Source organism: Copidosoma floridanum, unplaced genomic scaffold, assembly GCF_036245765.1.
Source record: "Copidosoma floridanum isolate Cflo_tuat_1 unplaced genomic scaffold, Cflo_Japanese_pri ptg000020l, whole genome shotgun sequence".
Taxonomy (NCBI): Eukaryota; Metazoa; Arthropoda; class Insecta; order Hymenoptera; family Encyrtidae; genus Copidosoma; species Copidosoma floridanum.
This window is the reverse complement of record NW_028321897.1, coordinates 38263246-38278165: the sequence shown is the minus strand read 5'-3', so window position 1 is coordinate 38278165 and position 14920 is coordinate 38263246. Positions and strand designations below refer to the sequence as shown.

The window sequence follows — 14920 nt, the reverse complement described above, 5'->3', positions numbered from 1 at the left end:
GATTGCCGTTGTGGCTGCCCATGCCCCTCAGAGCTGTTTTCTCTGGCTTATATTTGTAGCCAAAAATTCTCTGACTCCACCAAGCACCAGGCGGGATGGTGAGACTGCCACACAACTCTGAATAGTTGGTGCAGATTGTGCTATGGCTAGATATGTCTCCTGGTATTATGCCAGAGACGTCATTGGTTGGATTGAATTTTTTTTTTTAATCGCACTCGTCGAGATTCTGGGGGAATGGAAACCTAGGTCCCTTCCCCCTTACAGAAGAGTGTCGTCCGTAACCGGGATATCCAGCTGCAAGACTATCATCAACATTCTCTAAGCAGCTTCTTGAATTGCCGAAGCACGACTGCATCTCTATCGAGATGCTCCAGCGTATTATAACCGAACTTATTTAATTATGTTGCAGGTAGCCTCGATTTTATGTCGACGCTACCTAGCGGATTTTACTGAACTAAAGTGAAAAGCAGTCGTATTTTTTCAAAACTTTGAGCTCATTTATTGCTATTGTTATTAAATTTTTGAAGACAAAAACTATCCTAAAACCATCTAGGAAGTATCATGAATCAGTGTGCAAAATTTCAGCAAATCCGGTTTAGTAGTTTCCGTGGTTAGCGATTACAACGGTTTTAGTGACTTTTCTTTATATATTAGTAAGATATACGCACGCGCACGTGTGTGCGCGTGTGTGTGTGTGTGCGTGTATCCACACGTTAACCATGAATGCTTGCGAGCTTGCAGTGCAAAATCATAGCAAGGCCAGATGCATGCAGGCTAAAGAGGGCTGCTGCTCTTTACAACAACTACCTGCAAGTAGGTTTTTATAGACGTTGCCTCCATGACGCTATTTCTTCTGGTGGCTAAGGCGTTGAAAAAGAGGGGGTCAACAAGCCATAGAACTATTGCTCGTTGTCTCACTGACCTTAAGCCCAACGTTACCTGCTTTAACACTTCTCGTGGGCTCCCAGGCCAAAACTAATTTGGCCTTACTCACGGCTTTTCTCTCTTTTTACCACCTTTCCCGCATCTTCTAACATGCCTTTGCCCTTTACCCCTTTTACCTATCTCCCCTTTTTTACTTACTCACTTTGCCTCTCCGAGGTGGCTCAACAAAGTTTTAACGTTATAATACACAAGCACATCCCTCTCGTCTCATCTCGGCTTTGCCCAAGACTTACTGAATGAAATAACGTAGTGTGTTGACATGTAATGTTGAGCATTTTCAGTGAAAAATCTTACATTTATTCCTGACACTTCTCAGAAAAAATTTTTTTCTGTTAATAAAATTTTCGTTCAGAATCCATGTAGTTTATCTAGTTACGTACTAAGCTGAGAAAAGTGAAAAAAATAGAATTATGCTGAAAAGTATTGTGTTTTTATTATGTCATTACATAATTGTTCGCCCTAAGAAACTGTTTTTTTTCACTTTTTTACATTTCAATACATGAAAACGGCTTTTTTTTTAAATCCGTCAAGGTTTAAAGCTTACAAAAAATAAATAATTTAAAAAGTTTTTCGTCGTTTATCTTGAGAATTAGTTTATCTTAAAGATTCAAGAGTTAACAGTAAGGGTTATAAAAAAAAGCTGATGTTTCACTTGATAAATTTTTTACTTGCAAATTTTGATGCTGTTGTTTTAATCTCAATAAAGGCTCTGCGTCAGATTCTTAACGCCTACAATTTTATACATTAGATGCATTTGAAGTTTTTTTTCTAATGCACCATCTTGCTTTTCTTGGTGCGGTTAAAACTTTTGTTGGCCCTACAGGCTGTTTTTTGTCAACTTTGTTAAGTTGTAATTCATTGATTGTCAAGGTAGGTTGATGTTTGATGGCCCTTAAAAAAACCGGTTAGCCAAACTCTTTCTTGACTGAAGTTTTCAGCAAACGTGATTGACTCTATACGGCAGAGTGATTTTCTCTGACCTATTATTGTAGCACCAAACTTATCTAGAGGAAAACTCAAATGTCTAAAGCATTGGAGTTAGCTATAGAGCACTTTTCCAATGTTTTCCAGTGTTACATCATAAGTGATAGTGTCTACAGCACCTTTTATTCCAGAGCTCAGTCATTTTGGTGATCTAAGTTAGGAAGATTGGTTCCTAATGCTTGCTCATTGGAGACTGTCCCATTTGCAAAAGTTTTTTTTCAGAGCTATAAGATTTGCCCAGCACAGATCTAGAAAAGGATTAGTGATTCCTGGTTGAATGCTTAGAATCGAGAGGGTAGTATAAAGTCGTAGGTCACCGAAGTTCTCTACCTTGCAACGAACAACTCCGCTCGTGACGTCTGTCAGTAGATAGCAGATTTCGTTTTATAGTGACTTAAAAAAAAAGGGCCAGTGGTGATTTTTCTAGGTATTCTCTACTATTTTTTTTTGGTGATGGAAAGCTGGTTGTGAGTAGCTTGACTCTTACCCTCAGAGTCTCTGTGTACGAAGATCGTGCTGGGGCTGTATTATGGCTTTCGATATCTCACGAAAGTCAGTATTTTTTTCAATAATTCTTAAACTGCACATGCGCTTAACCATAATTTTACTTAAATTATCGAAAAAAATACTGACTTTTGCGAGATATCAAAAGCGGTAATAGAGCCCCTGCAGGCAGATATGTCGCAAGCCAAAGAATATCTCGCCTTCGAGTCCCTCTCCAGATAACCAACCACTCATCGTTAGTCTGAAAAAAAGGCCTGAAGTATACCATTTCCATGCCATTAGGACGACCACTGGATAAAAGGTGGCCGTAGTGGCTGCCCAAACTTCCTAGGATTACTTTTCCAGGCTTGCTGTCATAGCACAATCTGATCCGGTAGCACTGTTACATCCCGAGTTAATACGAATTATATTATAACTAAAAACTATTCATCCATCAAAATTCAGATAAGACGTATTGTGAATATAAAGCAAGCTCATATGACAAGAGCAGCTTGTACGTCGTTTATGTGTGCACATATGTGTATTAGCTTTAAGGTAAGTTCTTCATAATATGCTGACATAGAATACGGCCAGCCTCATTGTAAGAATGCATGTATGTATAAATGAATAGTAACTTGCTCATTAATTGTTTCATTCTAATAATGTAAACTAATTAAAAATTTGTAATTCACATATTACTTCATTACATTCAAAATTGATTGTAAAATCCTCAGAAGGATCAATTTAGAAATTGTAGACTTACTGTCACAATTGAACTTGTATTTGGCGTTCTTATATTGATGATACGAGCTTTCATCATCACTGACCGAAAACTCAATCGCACTTGTCAGAAAATGCGATTGGTACTGTTGTATTGTTATTTCCTAATAGTAGGTAAGAAATTATAACAATAATAATTGTTAAGGTACTGCCTCAAAAATGATTCAGCAAGCATTCAGCAATTAAAAGGAATACGAGGTCTCTTTGTAGTAACCAAACAGTATATGCGTTTTCTCTAACATCTCGCATCACTCGGTACACTCGCTGTCGAGAAGAAAAAAAGGTACAAGGACGGTGTATTATATGCCTCAATAAGGAGCAAAAAGTTAGTTAAAGGGGATATGTGGTCAACTTTTCGTAATGGTGTAGCATGTATTTTCTTCAAAAACTTGATAAGTAATACAGTCAACCCTCTCATTTAATTCTTACTATTCAACTTTCACATTATAAGTTTGTGTGGGAAAAGAGGATGTTCTGGATCAATCAAACATATATTTAGAGGTAAAATCTGCACGAGTTTTTATTATTTATGTATAGTAGAATAAAGGCAATGTGGATAAATGTAAGTAACAAGTGTTGACGTGTTATAAAAAATTTTGTTGATTTTTGTCCCTTGAGACAGCAGTCCAACATAACCTACTTTAACTAAAAGTTACATATTTTTGTTAGTCATAAATTGTATGTATAAAGTTATAATTGTTTGAAGATTCTTATTTCACTGCATCAAGCTACTTTTGTCAGTGGCCCATATGTAACTAAAATTCCCAGTTCACTTAAATTTTAAATAGTTATCCAGGATCGTTAAATCGGCATAGGTTCATGATTTATCATCATCATAATTGCTGTCATCATATTTTTAACAATAATGGTTAATTTTAATAAGTCTTGGTTGAATATGAGATTAGAATAGATTTTTATAATAATTTTTTTTATTAATATTGTTAATATAACAATAAATATTATTATTATCATTATTATTATTAAGGTTGTTATTGTAACTGTTACTAATATTACTGTTATTATTATTGTACAGACGACTGAGAAAAACTTTTAACGAAATATGCTTAGTAATCTATTCCCAAATAAAAAGTGTTTTCAATAATGAAGAAAGAATGAGAAGTCCTTGACTATAATTTTATATGTTTGAATAGTAGCTTACTTTTTAAATGATTACCTCACGTAAGGATTTTAAGCTGCTGTTTTTTGTTTTAAGGTGTCTATGTTTGTATTTAAAAACCTTGTTTGATAGTCCCTTAATTAAGTTAAGGTGATATAATAATTAGGATTTAATTTACTTAGCTGATATTAACATTTTTTCATACTTTTTTACAGTCATGGCGAGGATCTTATCGTTACACCCTTTGCACAAATACTTGCTTCACTTCGTTCTGTTAGAAATAATTTTTTGTCTCTTACTAACGTGCCAACAAACAAGTAAGTAATGTTTATTTTACTTATACTTAAAACATGCAGCATGTAACTTAATGTTTGACTATGTCCTTTAACTGTATTTCTTAAAATTTTTTTTTAGTTATAAAATGCATAGTCAGTAAAAGCTACGTAGTTGTTAGTTTTTTAATAAGAACGACAGAAAAGGCTAGATGACAACGAGATTATTTTTGCAATATATGGACGTTAATTTAGGCTGAGGTTTATCATAATGTATTTTACCTATTAACAAAATGATCCCTAGTTCTGAAGCTCAGAAAGCAGATGGTTCTAACATTCTGAAGTAGTAATGAAGATATAGTAGCTCATCATAACCAGTCTTCATCACCTGAACTGGTAAGGCCTTACAAATAGGGCTCTGAATCATTATACACTCTTAAGGAGGAAGAACTATGATCACTCCCTATCGATGCATGCTACTTTGAATAACAATATGGATTAAATCTGAAACAAAAATAAGAAAGTGTGTATGCGTATGGGTATACAGTAACTGGTAAAAGTACAAGTGTTGCAGTTAAATCCTGTGGAAGGTAGATGCAAACAGGCAGTACCACGTTAACACGTAGGGCCACGACCTGGGGCGTTCAGACGTGAAGATGCACGAAAGCAGGTAGCGGTTTAGGTGGTATGCCAAAAAGACAGAGAAGACGAGGCTGGGGCTGAACCAGAAATGCGAGATAAGTAATTTTTTGAGAGGGCTGGGTCGGAGTGGACTTAAGCAGTAGCTCATGTTTGTTATGTGGAGCACCAGTCGTTCTGTTTTGTACATAAGATAACGCCACATTTGATTTGAAATCTACCATTTTCACAGGATTTTTTTTTCAAGTGTTTGTTAGTAAAAGGGGTCGTTTGATTTAGAAAATGAGACAAGTTAGTGGATCATCTTTACAAAAATCTCTCGTTGCCAAAGCAATAAATCTCTTGTGGTTGCTTCACAGACATTCTTATCTCCGTTTCCCGATAAAATCGCCCGTCTTCCTTTCAAGTTTCCTCGTGTATCGTATTACCGTACCACCTACCTAGCAAACCCCGTTAATTTTGCGAGGCGTCCATACTTACATTCTTTTATTTTGTTGATGAGCATCAAATACGATTTAGCAATCCAATGGAATGCATGCCTTATAGTAATTTATGTCAATATTAAAGTATTAAAAGTAACAATTAAATCACAAAAAGTGAATGAAATATTATATATCTAAATTATTTTTTTGTTTTTTCTTTGTGTGAGACCCTGTTGTTAACATAAGTATAGCGTCGGATACTAGTTATCCATTTTGATTTTCGACGATTGAGCGAAACTGTATCAACTTTTCTTTATTCTATACGAGGTTGTCAATTTTTATATAGAAAGTACTGATTAGAAGATGAGCACCAAATTGTTATACAGTAAATCCATGATATAATCTTTTTGGACGAATTTTTAAATTAGTTATGCACCGCGTAGTATGTTAACGTGTTGGTATACAGCAAAGATAATGAGTATAAAATGAATAATACAAACAAATTTTCGCTTTGACAAACTTGGGTACTAGTTTACTAGTCAGCTGCTTCCAAAGAAAAATAGACAAGCCAACAGGTTTTTATTTAAACTTACGATTGGATCAAAAATTCTCAGTGGTACTAGGTATATTAGAAAATAAAGATAAATTTTGGGAGTGAAGATTTTTGTTACAGTACCCCGTAACATTGATTCAATTCTGCTTCAAAGAATAGTGATAAACATATTATATTTATAGAATCCATCTAACTGAAATAGTAGTCCTTCTCTGAAGCATGTAATATCATAACATTGTAAGGTCAAAGATTTTTTTTAATTAGCACTATAGATGAAGTTTTCATAGGTCTTATAGTTTCGATGTGCCAAAAACCTAAGTCCAAACTTAAGGTACTCTACCCCTGACTCTGCTGTTAGAGAATTTATAGGTGTAGATCTCCTACAACCACGAGCCACTATGATACATTCATTCTGAATTTTCTGAAGTTCCACAAATGCTTGTCACTACATGGAGATAGTAAGAACCCACCACATTCTAGTTTTAATCAGACTAAAGATGTGTATAGAGTTATAAGCATGCTAAGGTTCGCACCCTACCGCACTCTTCTAAGACATCCAAGTATCGAAACTAGAAAGTTACACTTATTCTGAATGTATTTAGTGTGAAAAAACCTAGTGAGTTAAATATCCAAAGTTATTCCTAAAAACTTTATGGTTTATGCAGAGTTAATGATTAAACAATAAACCTTAACTGATATATTATTTACTTTAATTTTTTTCTTATTTAATGTGACTAAGCTACCCATATTCACTGGTAGGATAAGATTTCTCTTATACAGTGATTTGCAAAGGTTTTCTATTGCTGTTCCAAGAATATAAATTGCTTTCCAGATGTTTATATGCAATATATGTATTAATATATCGTCTGCGAACATAATGATTAATACACCATCATTTTCAAGATCAGAAACAAATCTCGTGTGAATTGAGAAGATTATGGAACTCGATACAAAATTTAAATTTTTTCTTAACTTGAACTACTTATTAGATAACATTTTGTTATGTTGAATAAACTAGTTTAGTCTTGGGCATACCATTTTCTTTAGAAGTTTTAATATGTATGACACTAAAGCAATAGGTTAGGCCTTACAACTACTCTCCTTAGGTAGGAAAACAACTCAATTATTATTTCATGTGTTGGGGAAGAATCCGGTGTTCATTAAATCATTAATTGTATCTACAAGAACCCGTTGAAAGCATTCTGGCATTGCTGGTAAAATTAAATAATCCAATTTATCTCCACCCATTGCATGCCCTTTCATTGTTGAGTCTGGTGCATATTCTAGGTGACTATCTCCTAAAGAAAGTGCTCGCTCTATTTAGCAGATGTATCTTTTAATAAGAAGCTGAGAGAAACAAAGCAGATAATGTATGAACTTCTAGAACAACTTGCTTTGTTTACTAGTTTTACATCAGTCAATACTAAGGTGTCATATGTGCTTCTGTAATTGGGCATCAAAGTATTGGATGTATTGAAACCATTGAACAAGTTAACTTTCCAAAGTTTAAGAGTATCAATAAACTAGCAGTATCCACATAATGATGTTTCTCAAATAAAAATGAAACGGTAATTTTTAAATAATTATAATATGCATTACTCGTTTTTATTACCTTATTTTAGAAAACTTTAACAACCAATGGTGCTGTTGGTGGTTTTTACCTACAGGGGCCCTAAAAGCAGTGTTTTGGATTTTTGTAATGCTTCAGCCATTTTAGTGAATTTGGATCGTTCTACCAAAGATGGTTTATTTCGTGTCCCAGTCAATTACTACGTTGTGTAAGGATGTATCCACCTGAAAACTTTCTTACATAATCAAGAAATATTTTCTGCTAAAGGAAAAAAAAGAAAACATTACTAAAAATGTATTCATTTCTTTCAAACTTCATAAAAAAACTTGATAGGTGTTACGGGCTTGAGCGCTAAGAGGCCGTAACGCTGTTTGAAAACGCCTTGTATTTTTGTTTGAGGTGGCTTGGGCGATTTCTATTGGCTTGATAAAAACCTCTGAAATTCTAGAATTATGCAAATAAAGTATGCCTAATTTATTTGCGATAAGAAAATACTGGAGTCAATGACTTTATTTTTTCGCAATTCGCTACTGAAAATTCACTAATTTAACACCTCCTTTTACGGACAGTGGACTCAGAAGTAAATTGCACAAATTTTTATTATTAGTACATGATGTTAATGTAAAAACTAGTTAAAATTATAATGAAGAGTGCCTTTATATCAGTTATAATGACATCTCATCAAATTCCGTAACGCTGCTATTTTTCTGAAACAAAATTGGAAAATTATCATTAAAATTTTTCTTTTGCAGATCCACCAAGACCCAAATGTTATTAGTTTATTTGGGTCACGGTAATAGTAAAAAAATATTTGAACAATCAAAAATCCATCTTAAATTTTTGTCTATTCTTAGCCCTGAATTATGCAAGTTCTTGTTAAATAACTTATTTATACATTTTTATGGAGTGTGCGTTACGAGGAAGAATAAGTTGACCTTAACCGTGTTAGTGTTGCCCTAGTATCATTGGTGACACCTCCTATAAAATGATGCGCCAGACTTGCCTACCAAGACCTTGCGCCACGTATCACTGGGACCAGGTATCGCAGTGACAGGTGTCATTGCTTCTTGTGACGATCTCAACACGATACAGGGGAGAATATTGCACACCTAGAAATTAGCATTCACAAGTAATTTTATACAAAAAATAAATATGTTTTATATATAACAGACAATAAACATACGACAATACAAAAAATATTCACGGTTGTAGGTCTCTGTGTGTGTGTGTGTGTGTGTGTTGGCACGCACGTGTGTGTATGTGTGTGTACTCACATTGAGCGTGAATGCTTGACAAGCTCGCAGCGCAAGATTGTGGCAAGAGCAGATGCACGTAGGCTTAAGAGGGCCGCAGCCCTTTACACTAAACTACCTGCTGACAGGTACTTACGTCGCATCGCTGTAGTATCGACTATCGAGGTTACTAAGGAGTGATGCGGCGTATACGCTAAGGGCAGTAGGCGTCCCTACTGGCTGCGTTTGAAGGCCGTGGCTGTGGGCGTTGGACTAGGGTCAACCTTTGGGATATTAGCCTTTCTATCTTTTGTAGAGTTCACTCAAGACCATGGCAGGATAGAGGAGATATCTAGGATCATCACACAAAAACGCAAGAGAGAGTACATGCTTTACTAAAATGCCACAACATCCCCAAAAATAAAATTAAAACTGCTTTGCAAGGTAAAGAAAAAGGCCCAAGCTAATCAGGCACTCTCTCAACCTTCCCTTTTTGTCTTCTCTTTTTTCTTACCCCTTTTCTACCTATTCTCTTTACCTCTTTTTCATCTTTTCCCTACTCATCTATACTACTAGAGGTGGCTTAACGGTGCCTGATCATGTTATCCCCTGACTACGTGTATGATACCAGGGTGTCTAACTGTACCTCCTAGGTGCCATCTGAAAACAACTGTAGCAAAACTTTTATTGGGGGAAAAGAAAAAAACAGATATTAGTAGAAAAAAAGGTCACCATTTATTGCCATCAAAAATAACAAAAAAAAAAAAAAGATTAACAATAATAATAAAAAAAAAAAAATAATGAAAAGAAAAAAAAAAGAGAGAGAAAATTTGGCGGGGCGATCTATCCATGGCTGCTTAGTGGCAGAGCTTCTACGGGATCACTTACGGACCCAGATCTCGTTTATGTAGGCATGCTTATGATACTTGATACACTTCAGACAATCTGTAAAGCGCCTAATACCCCTGAAGCCACACATTCAGCGGCGGTCAACTGGTGTTCCAAGTTGCCTCGGCCTCTACTGTCCGTGCTTCTATTATGAGGCGTTTGACCTCTTGATGGAGTTGCCAAACCTAAGCCTCTGCCTCTCGACATTTGTGATACACCTGTTCGAGAGATCAAGCAATTTTGCGCTGACGCTTTTCCTCATCGAGGCCTGTCTGCGTCTCCCTTCAGGTTTAAGGGAAGTTCACAAAACTCTGGCAGCCGATAGCAACCATCTTTTTGGCTTCTGCTGATATGGCCATAAAGCCGTGCTTACGGAGAAAGGCCTAGACATCCGTAAACAAGGCTATTACTTCCTGGTGATTCTTAGCGACCTGGTCGAGGATCTGATCTAGGCACCTATTAAGGTCCATTCAAGTTGTGGCTGGACCCTCCATTGCCTTCAATTCCGCTGATTTGGCAGAATCTGGCTGTTTTAAGCCTTTCGCAGTTTCTAAAACTGGTACTTACTGTCGGTAAGGTGTCAATCTGAAGGTTGTGGAGAGGCTTAATGACTGATCGCAAGCTTGAGACCCTTCAGATACTGAGGTATCGTTAAAAGGCTTCGATGAGTGTCAAGACCTCCTCCTGGTTCTGAGCCTATCGAAGGCGCCTTAAAAGAGCACTGAGACTAATTGATTTCATCTCACTGTATATTACGTCCACCCCCCCCCCCAAAAAAAAATAGGTGTGGGTCTTAGAACCCCCAACAGATATAAGACACTAAAAAATACGTTATTAAACATGGTGGTATTTGATTGTCTATGATAAAGTAGTTCTTATAATTTTCTTACTAATACATAAAGCAAAGTCGCTCAAACCGTTGTAATCGCTAACCATGAAAACTACACAGCCAATCTTGATAAAATTTTGCATACTGATTCGTCACACTTCCTACATGGCTGTATTATAGTTTTTATTTTAAAAAATTAATAACAATAGTAAAATATAGCAAAAGTGTTGCTGTCCAATTGAGTGCGTCTACGAGACAAAGTTAATTATTATTTTAAATATCAATTTTTGAGAGGTCATGGCACAAAAAAACTACTGAATTGACAAATAGTTAACAAAAAAACTCAGACAAAAAAAAACAATTTTAGTAAATTTATCTGAACGAAGGTTGCGAATAAATAACGTGAAGTAAATTAAAAAATGCACTTAATATAAGCCGTGAGTGAACATATATTTCGTGGCTCAAAAGAAAAACCTTGAAGACAAGAACCTAAGAGAAAAAAAAACAACGAATGATACAAATCAGTGAGGTTAAAAATTATTTTGAGATCACATTTCCTAGAAATAAGAGTGTACACGTATGTTAGTGTAAACATAACATATACATGTGCCTCTACACGAGTCTCGAAAAACTCTCGAGTCAACTCGTGGATTTTTGCCGTGCTTTATTTGCAGTACGCCAAGCTCCTCAAAGACGATACAAATGATGATGACGGTTAGGTAAATGAAAACGTAAGAAAACTTGAAACGAAAAAAGTGACACCCAGATGCCCATGTTCGTGATAATGATGAGGAAAATAAGAAACCCAATAAAATACAATTGTAGACCGCTCTGTATAGACAGATAGTTCGGAACTGACCCAGCCTACCCACCTAAAGTAGTAGCAAGCCTCCCCTTCCCTCTGAATCCTTTCATCCACTGCAGTCGTCAGAAACCATCAGTGTCCTTATACCTCATGCGGAAAGCCATGAAAGAGTGAGAGAGAGAATGATATGAAACAATTAAGAGAGAGGGAGGAACCTGTGACCTCAGAGTGCCACGAGAGAGAGCAAGAGAAATAGAGCTATAATATGCATGACAGATTGGTGGAGAACGATTATACAAAAAGAGAAAACTCTAGCCAATAAGAGAAGAGAGAGAGATAGAATAAGAGTTAGAGAGAGAGAGCGATTAAATGTACTGACTGAAACGAAAGTAAAAAAAAGATGAAGATACGAAAGAAATTGACCTGTGCCTGCATGTAAGAATACGTAATGATTTCTTCGTCAGCTTAGTGTGCTGCCACTTTCGGCATGCTGCGAGGTGGATAATCCACCGCTTACGAGGCAGCCTACAAATTTTAGTCGTCTTCGACTGAATAAATAGCAATAAATAAACTAAAAGTTTCGTAAAATAATGATTTCTTTTTATGTTGGTTTAGTAGGATTTACTAGGTGGCGTCAAAATAAAATTTAAGCTATCTGCAATAGAACTAACAATATCTGGTTATTATATGCCCAAGCAAAGCAGTGAATACTGCGATCAATCACCGACAGTGTATAAAGCATAGATGGGTATCCCAGCTGCCAACAACTCTTTTCTTTAATGAACAGGCCACTTTAATCAAACTTCATTTTGAACCACAGGTATTGCCAAGTACCTCTAATGAAAAGGTGTTCTAAATGCTAACATCTCTGATGAAATACCAGGAGATTTATCTAGGCAGAGCCCAATCTGCCCTAGCATTTTGGGGTCATGTCCTTAGCAAACGGGACAGTCTTCAACGTGCAAGCATCATGAACCAATTACCCCACCTGAGATCACCAAAACAACTACGTCTGCCAAAAAATGTTCTTTAGACCTCAGCGTATTCAGCATAATACCAGGAGACGTTGAGAAAGAGCCCTACACCTAGCTCAAACACTTTCAATGTTGTAGTTTTTCGTCCAATCAACCTAGTGCTGTGATAACAGGCTACAGAAGGTGACTCTGATATATAGAGGCCGTTACGTTTGCTGCAAACTTCAGTTTAAAAAAGGTTAAGCTCACCAGTCTTTTTAAGGGTCATTAGACGTCAAATTACCTTGCCAAAAAATATTTTACAACTTAATGAATAATGTTGGCAAAAAACAGCCTTTAGAGTCACAAAAGTCTTAACCATGCTAAAAGATACGAGAAGGCAAATGAGAAGAAAAACTACAAATGTATCTAATGTATACAATTTCACGCGTCAAAAAACTGACGCAGAATATTTATTGAGATTGAAGCAGCAGCATCAAAATCGACAAATAAAGAATTTATTGTGTGAGAGATCAGCTATTCGTTATAACCCTCACAATAAGAAGGACCGCTAGTTATTTTATACTTTTCTATTATCAAGCTAAAGGCCGAAGATCTAAAAAAGCCTTGCCAAAGGTACCAGTGGGTTGTTTAAATAAGTTACAGTAAAAAATCAAACTTCACAGTTAAAGAGCTGGTCTTGAGAACTAAATAATACATCTTAAGCAATTTAACTAAAAAATTACAGAGAAGAAGTCACTGAGTTATAACAACTGCGGTCTCTAGACTCACACGTTTAGTCGTATAAGTAGCACCAACAGCAGTAGCTCTTGCTTAGATTAGTCGTCTTTAAATCACTTTTTTTTGTGAAGCTGATAATCACGAAAGCGAATATGATTGAGTAGACGACTCTTGAAACTAGGCATATAATAGTGAAGCCAGATGTTTGCAGGCAAAGCATTATGTTCTTCAGCTGCTCTAGCAGTAAAAGATGCTCTCAAGGTTTCAAGAGATGTACTTCAGATTGAGAGCTCTTTAGTATTAGACCTTCTTGATCCAATTGTTTCCAACAATGGTTCCTTGAAAAAAAACTTGTTAATTATTGTGGCTTTTTTAACATGAAAAGTTTAGCTAGGAGAGTAAGCATTATGTTTCTATGTGTTAGAATCTTTAACTTTCAGTACATCGGTTTTGATATTTACTACTAACCGAAGATCTGAATTTTTAGAACGAAGTTCTTTATGTCGCGTTACTCGGGGGGCTGGAATTTTAAAACCAACAGATTTTTTTTTTTTGAAACGAAAGTGGTTTCCTTTTCCTCTCAAGTTTCCCCCCCTTACCCCGTTCCCCTCACCGACTATTCTCTATACACTTCCCCTCTCCCCACTATATATGTATATCGGCCAACCGTGCCGTGTTACTCTTCTACACACCTTTGCCCACCATTCTCCCTCACACTCCCCAATTTTATAATGATTTTTATTTCACTTTGAATTTTTTTCTTTTACAATTCTAAAAAAAAAAAAAAAAAAACATTTTCCAGTAAAGAGTTTTGAACCCTCGACCTTCTGCATGTGAGTCCAGTACCTTACCCACTCTGCTACGAGCGCTGCCGCTTATAGGAACTCGATTTCTTGTACTTATGGTGTGGTTCGTAACTGAAATATTCCATTTTTACATGCATTCACTGATAATACATTCGATTTATAATAAATTGTTTTTGTATTTGTTTTCTAAATACTTGGAATAGAGTTAAAGAATGTATCAATGGTTTTTAGAGGCGCTTATTTCGAATTCGATAAACAAATTATGTTACATTATCACATAATTTTATAAATAAAGTAATTCAAAGTAAATCAATTATAAATGAATTATGTAAGATCATTATATAAATATAATTCGAGTTTCATATCATTTTAATGGTTTTTAAGGGTACTTATTTTAAATTTGATAAACAAATAATGGCACAATGTCATTGAGTAATTATATGAAAATAAAATAAAAATTGCATTAATAAGCTATAAAATCTCAAAATAATAAGTGGAAAAAAAAATTTTAAAAAAAATTAATGAAATGAAATATGAAAATAAAATGAAATAAAATTACAAAAGACATGAATAAATACAACGGAATAAAAAAAAATAAAATAAAAAAGGGAATGAAAAAAAAAGATTAAATATAAAAATAAAAAAAGGAATTAAATAAAGGAAATACAAAAAAATAAAAAAAATGTATTAAAATGAAATATCAAAAAAAAATAAAACAAGAAATAAAAAAAAAAGATTAAAACAAGAAACAAAAAAAAAATAATAATAATACAGTACTCACGAAGTTTAACCATCGTGAGTACTGAACTATTTTTTTAAATTTTTTCTTTAATTTGTTTTTTAAGTTTTTGTTTAGTGAACTACATGAATGCAGTACTAACGTTTATAGAGCTTCGTTCTT

General features: G+C 35.2%; 1 protein-coding gene across 2 annotated transcripts in view; it reads left to right on the top strand.

The window, feature by feature from the left end:
* Positions 1 to 14920, top strand: part of dnc (phosphodiesterase dunce) — a 1903237-nt gene that overhangs the window by 823120 nt on the left and 1065197 nt on the right. For both annotated transcript variants that reach the window (XM_089593782.1, XM_089593781.1), the window contains exon 5: positions 4525 to 4626. In XM_089593782.1, coding sequence (XP_089449908.1) covers positions 4525 to 4626 — 102 coding nt within the window. The remainder of the gene's footprint in view (positions 1 to 4524; positions 4627 to 14920) is intronic.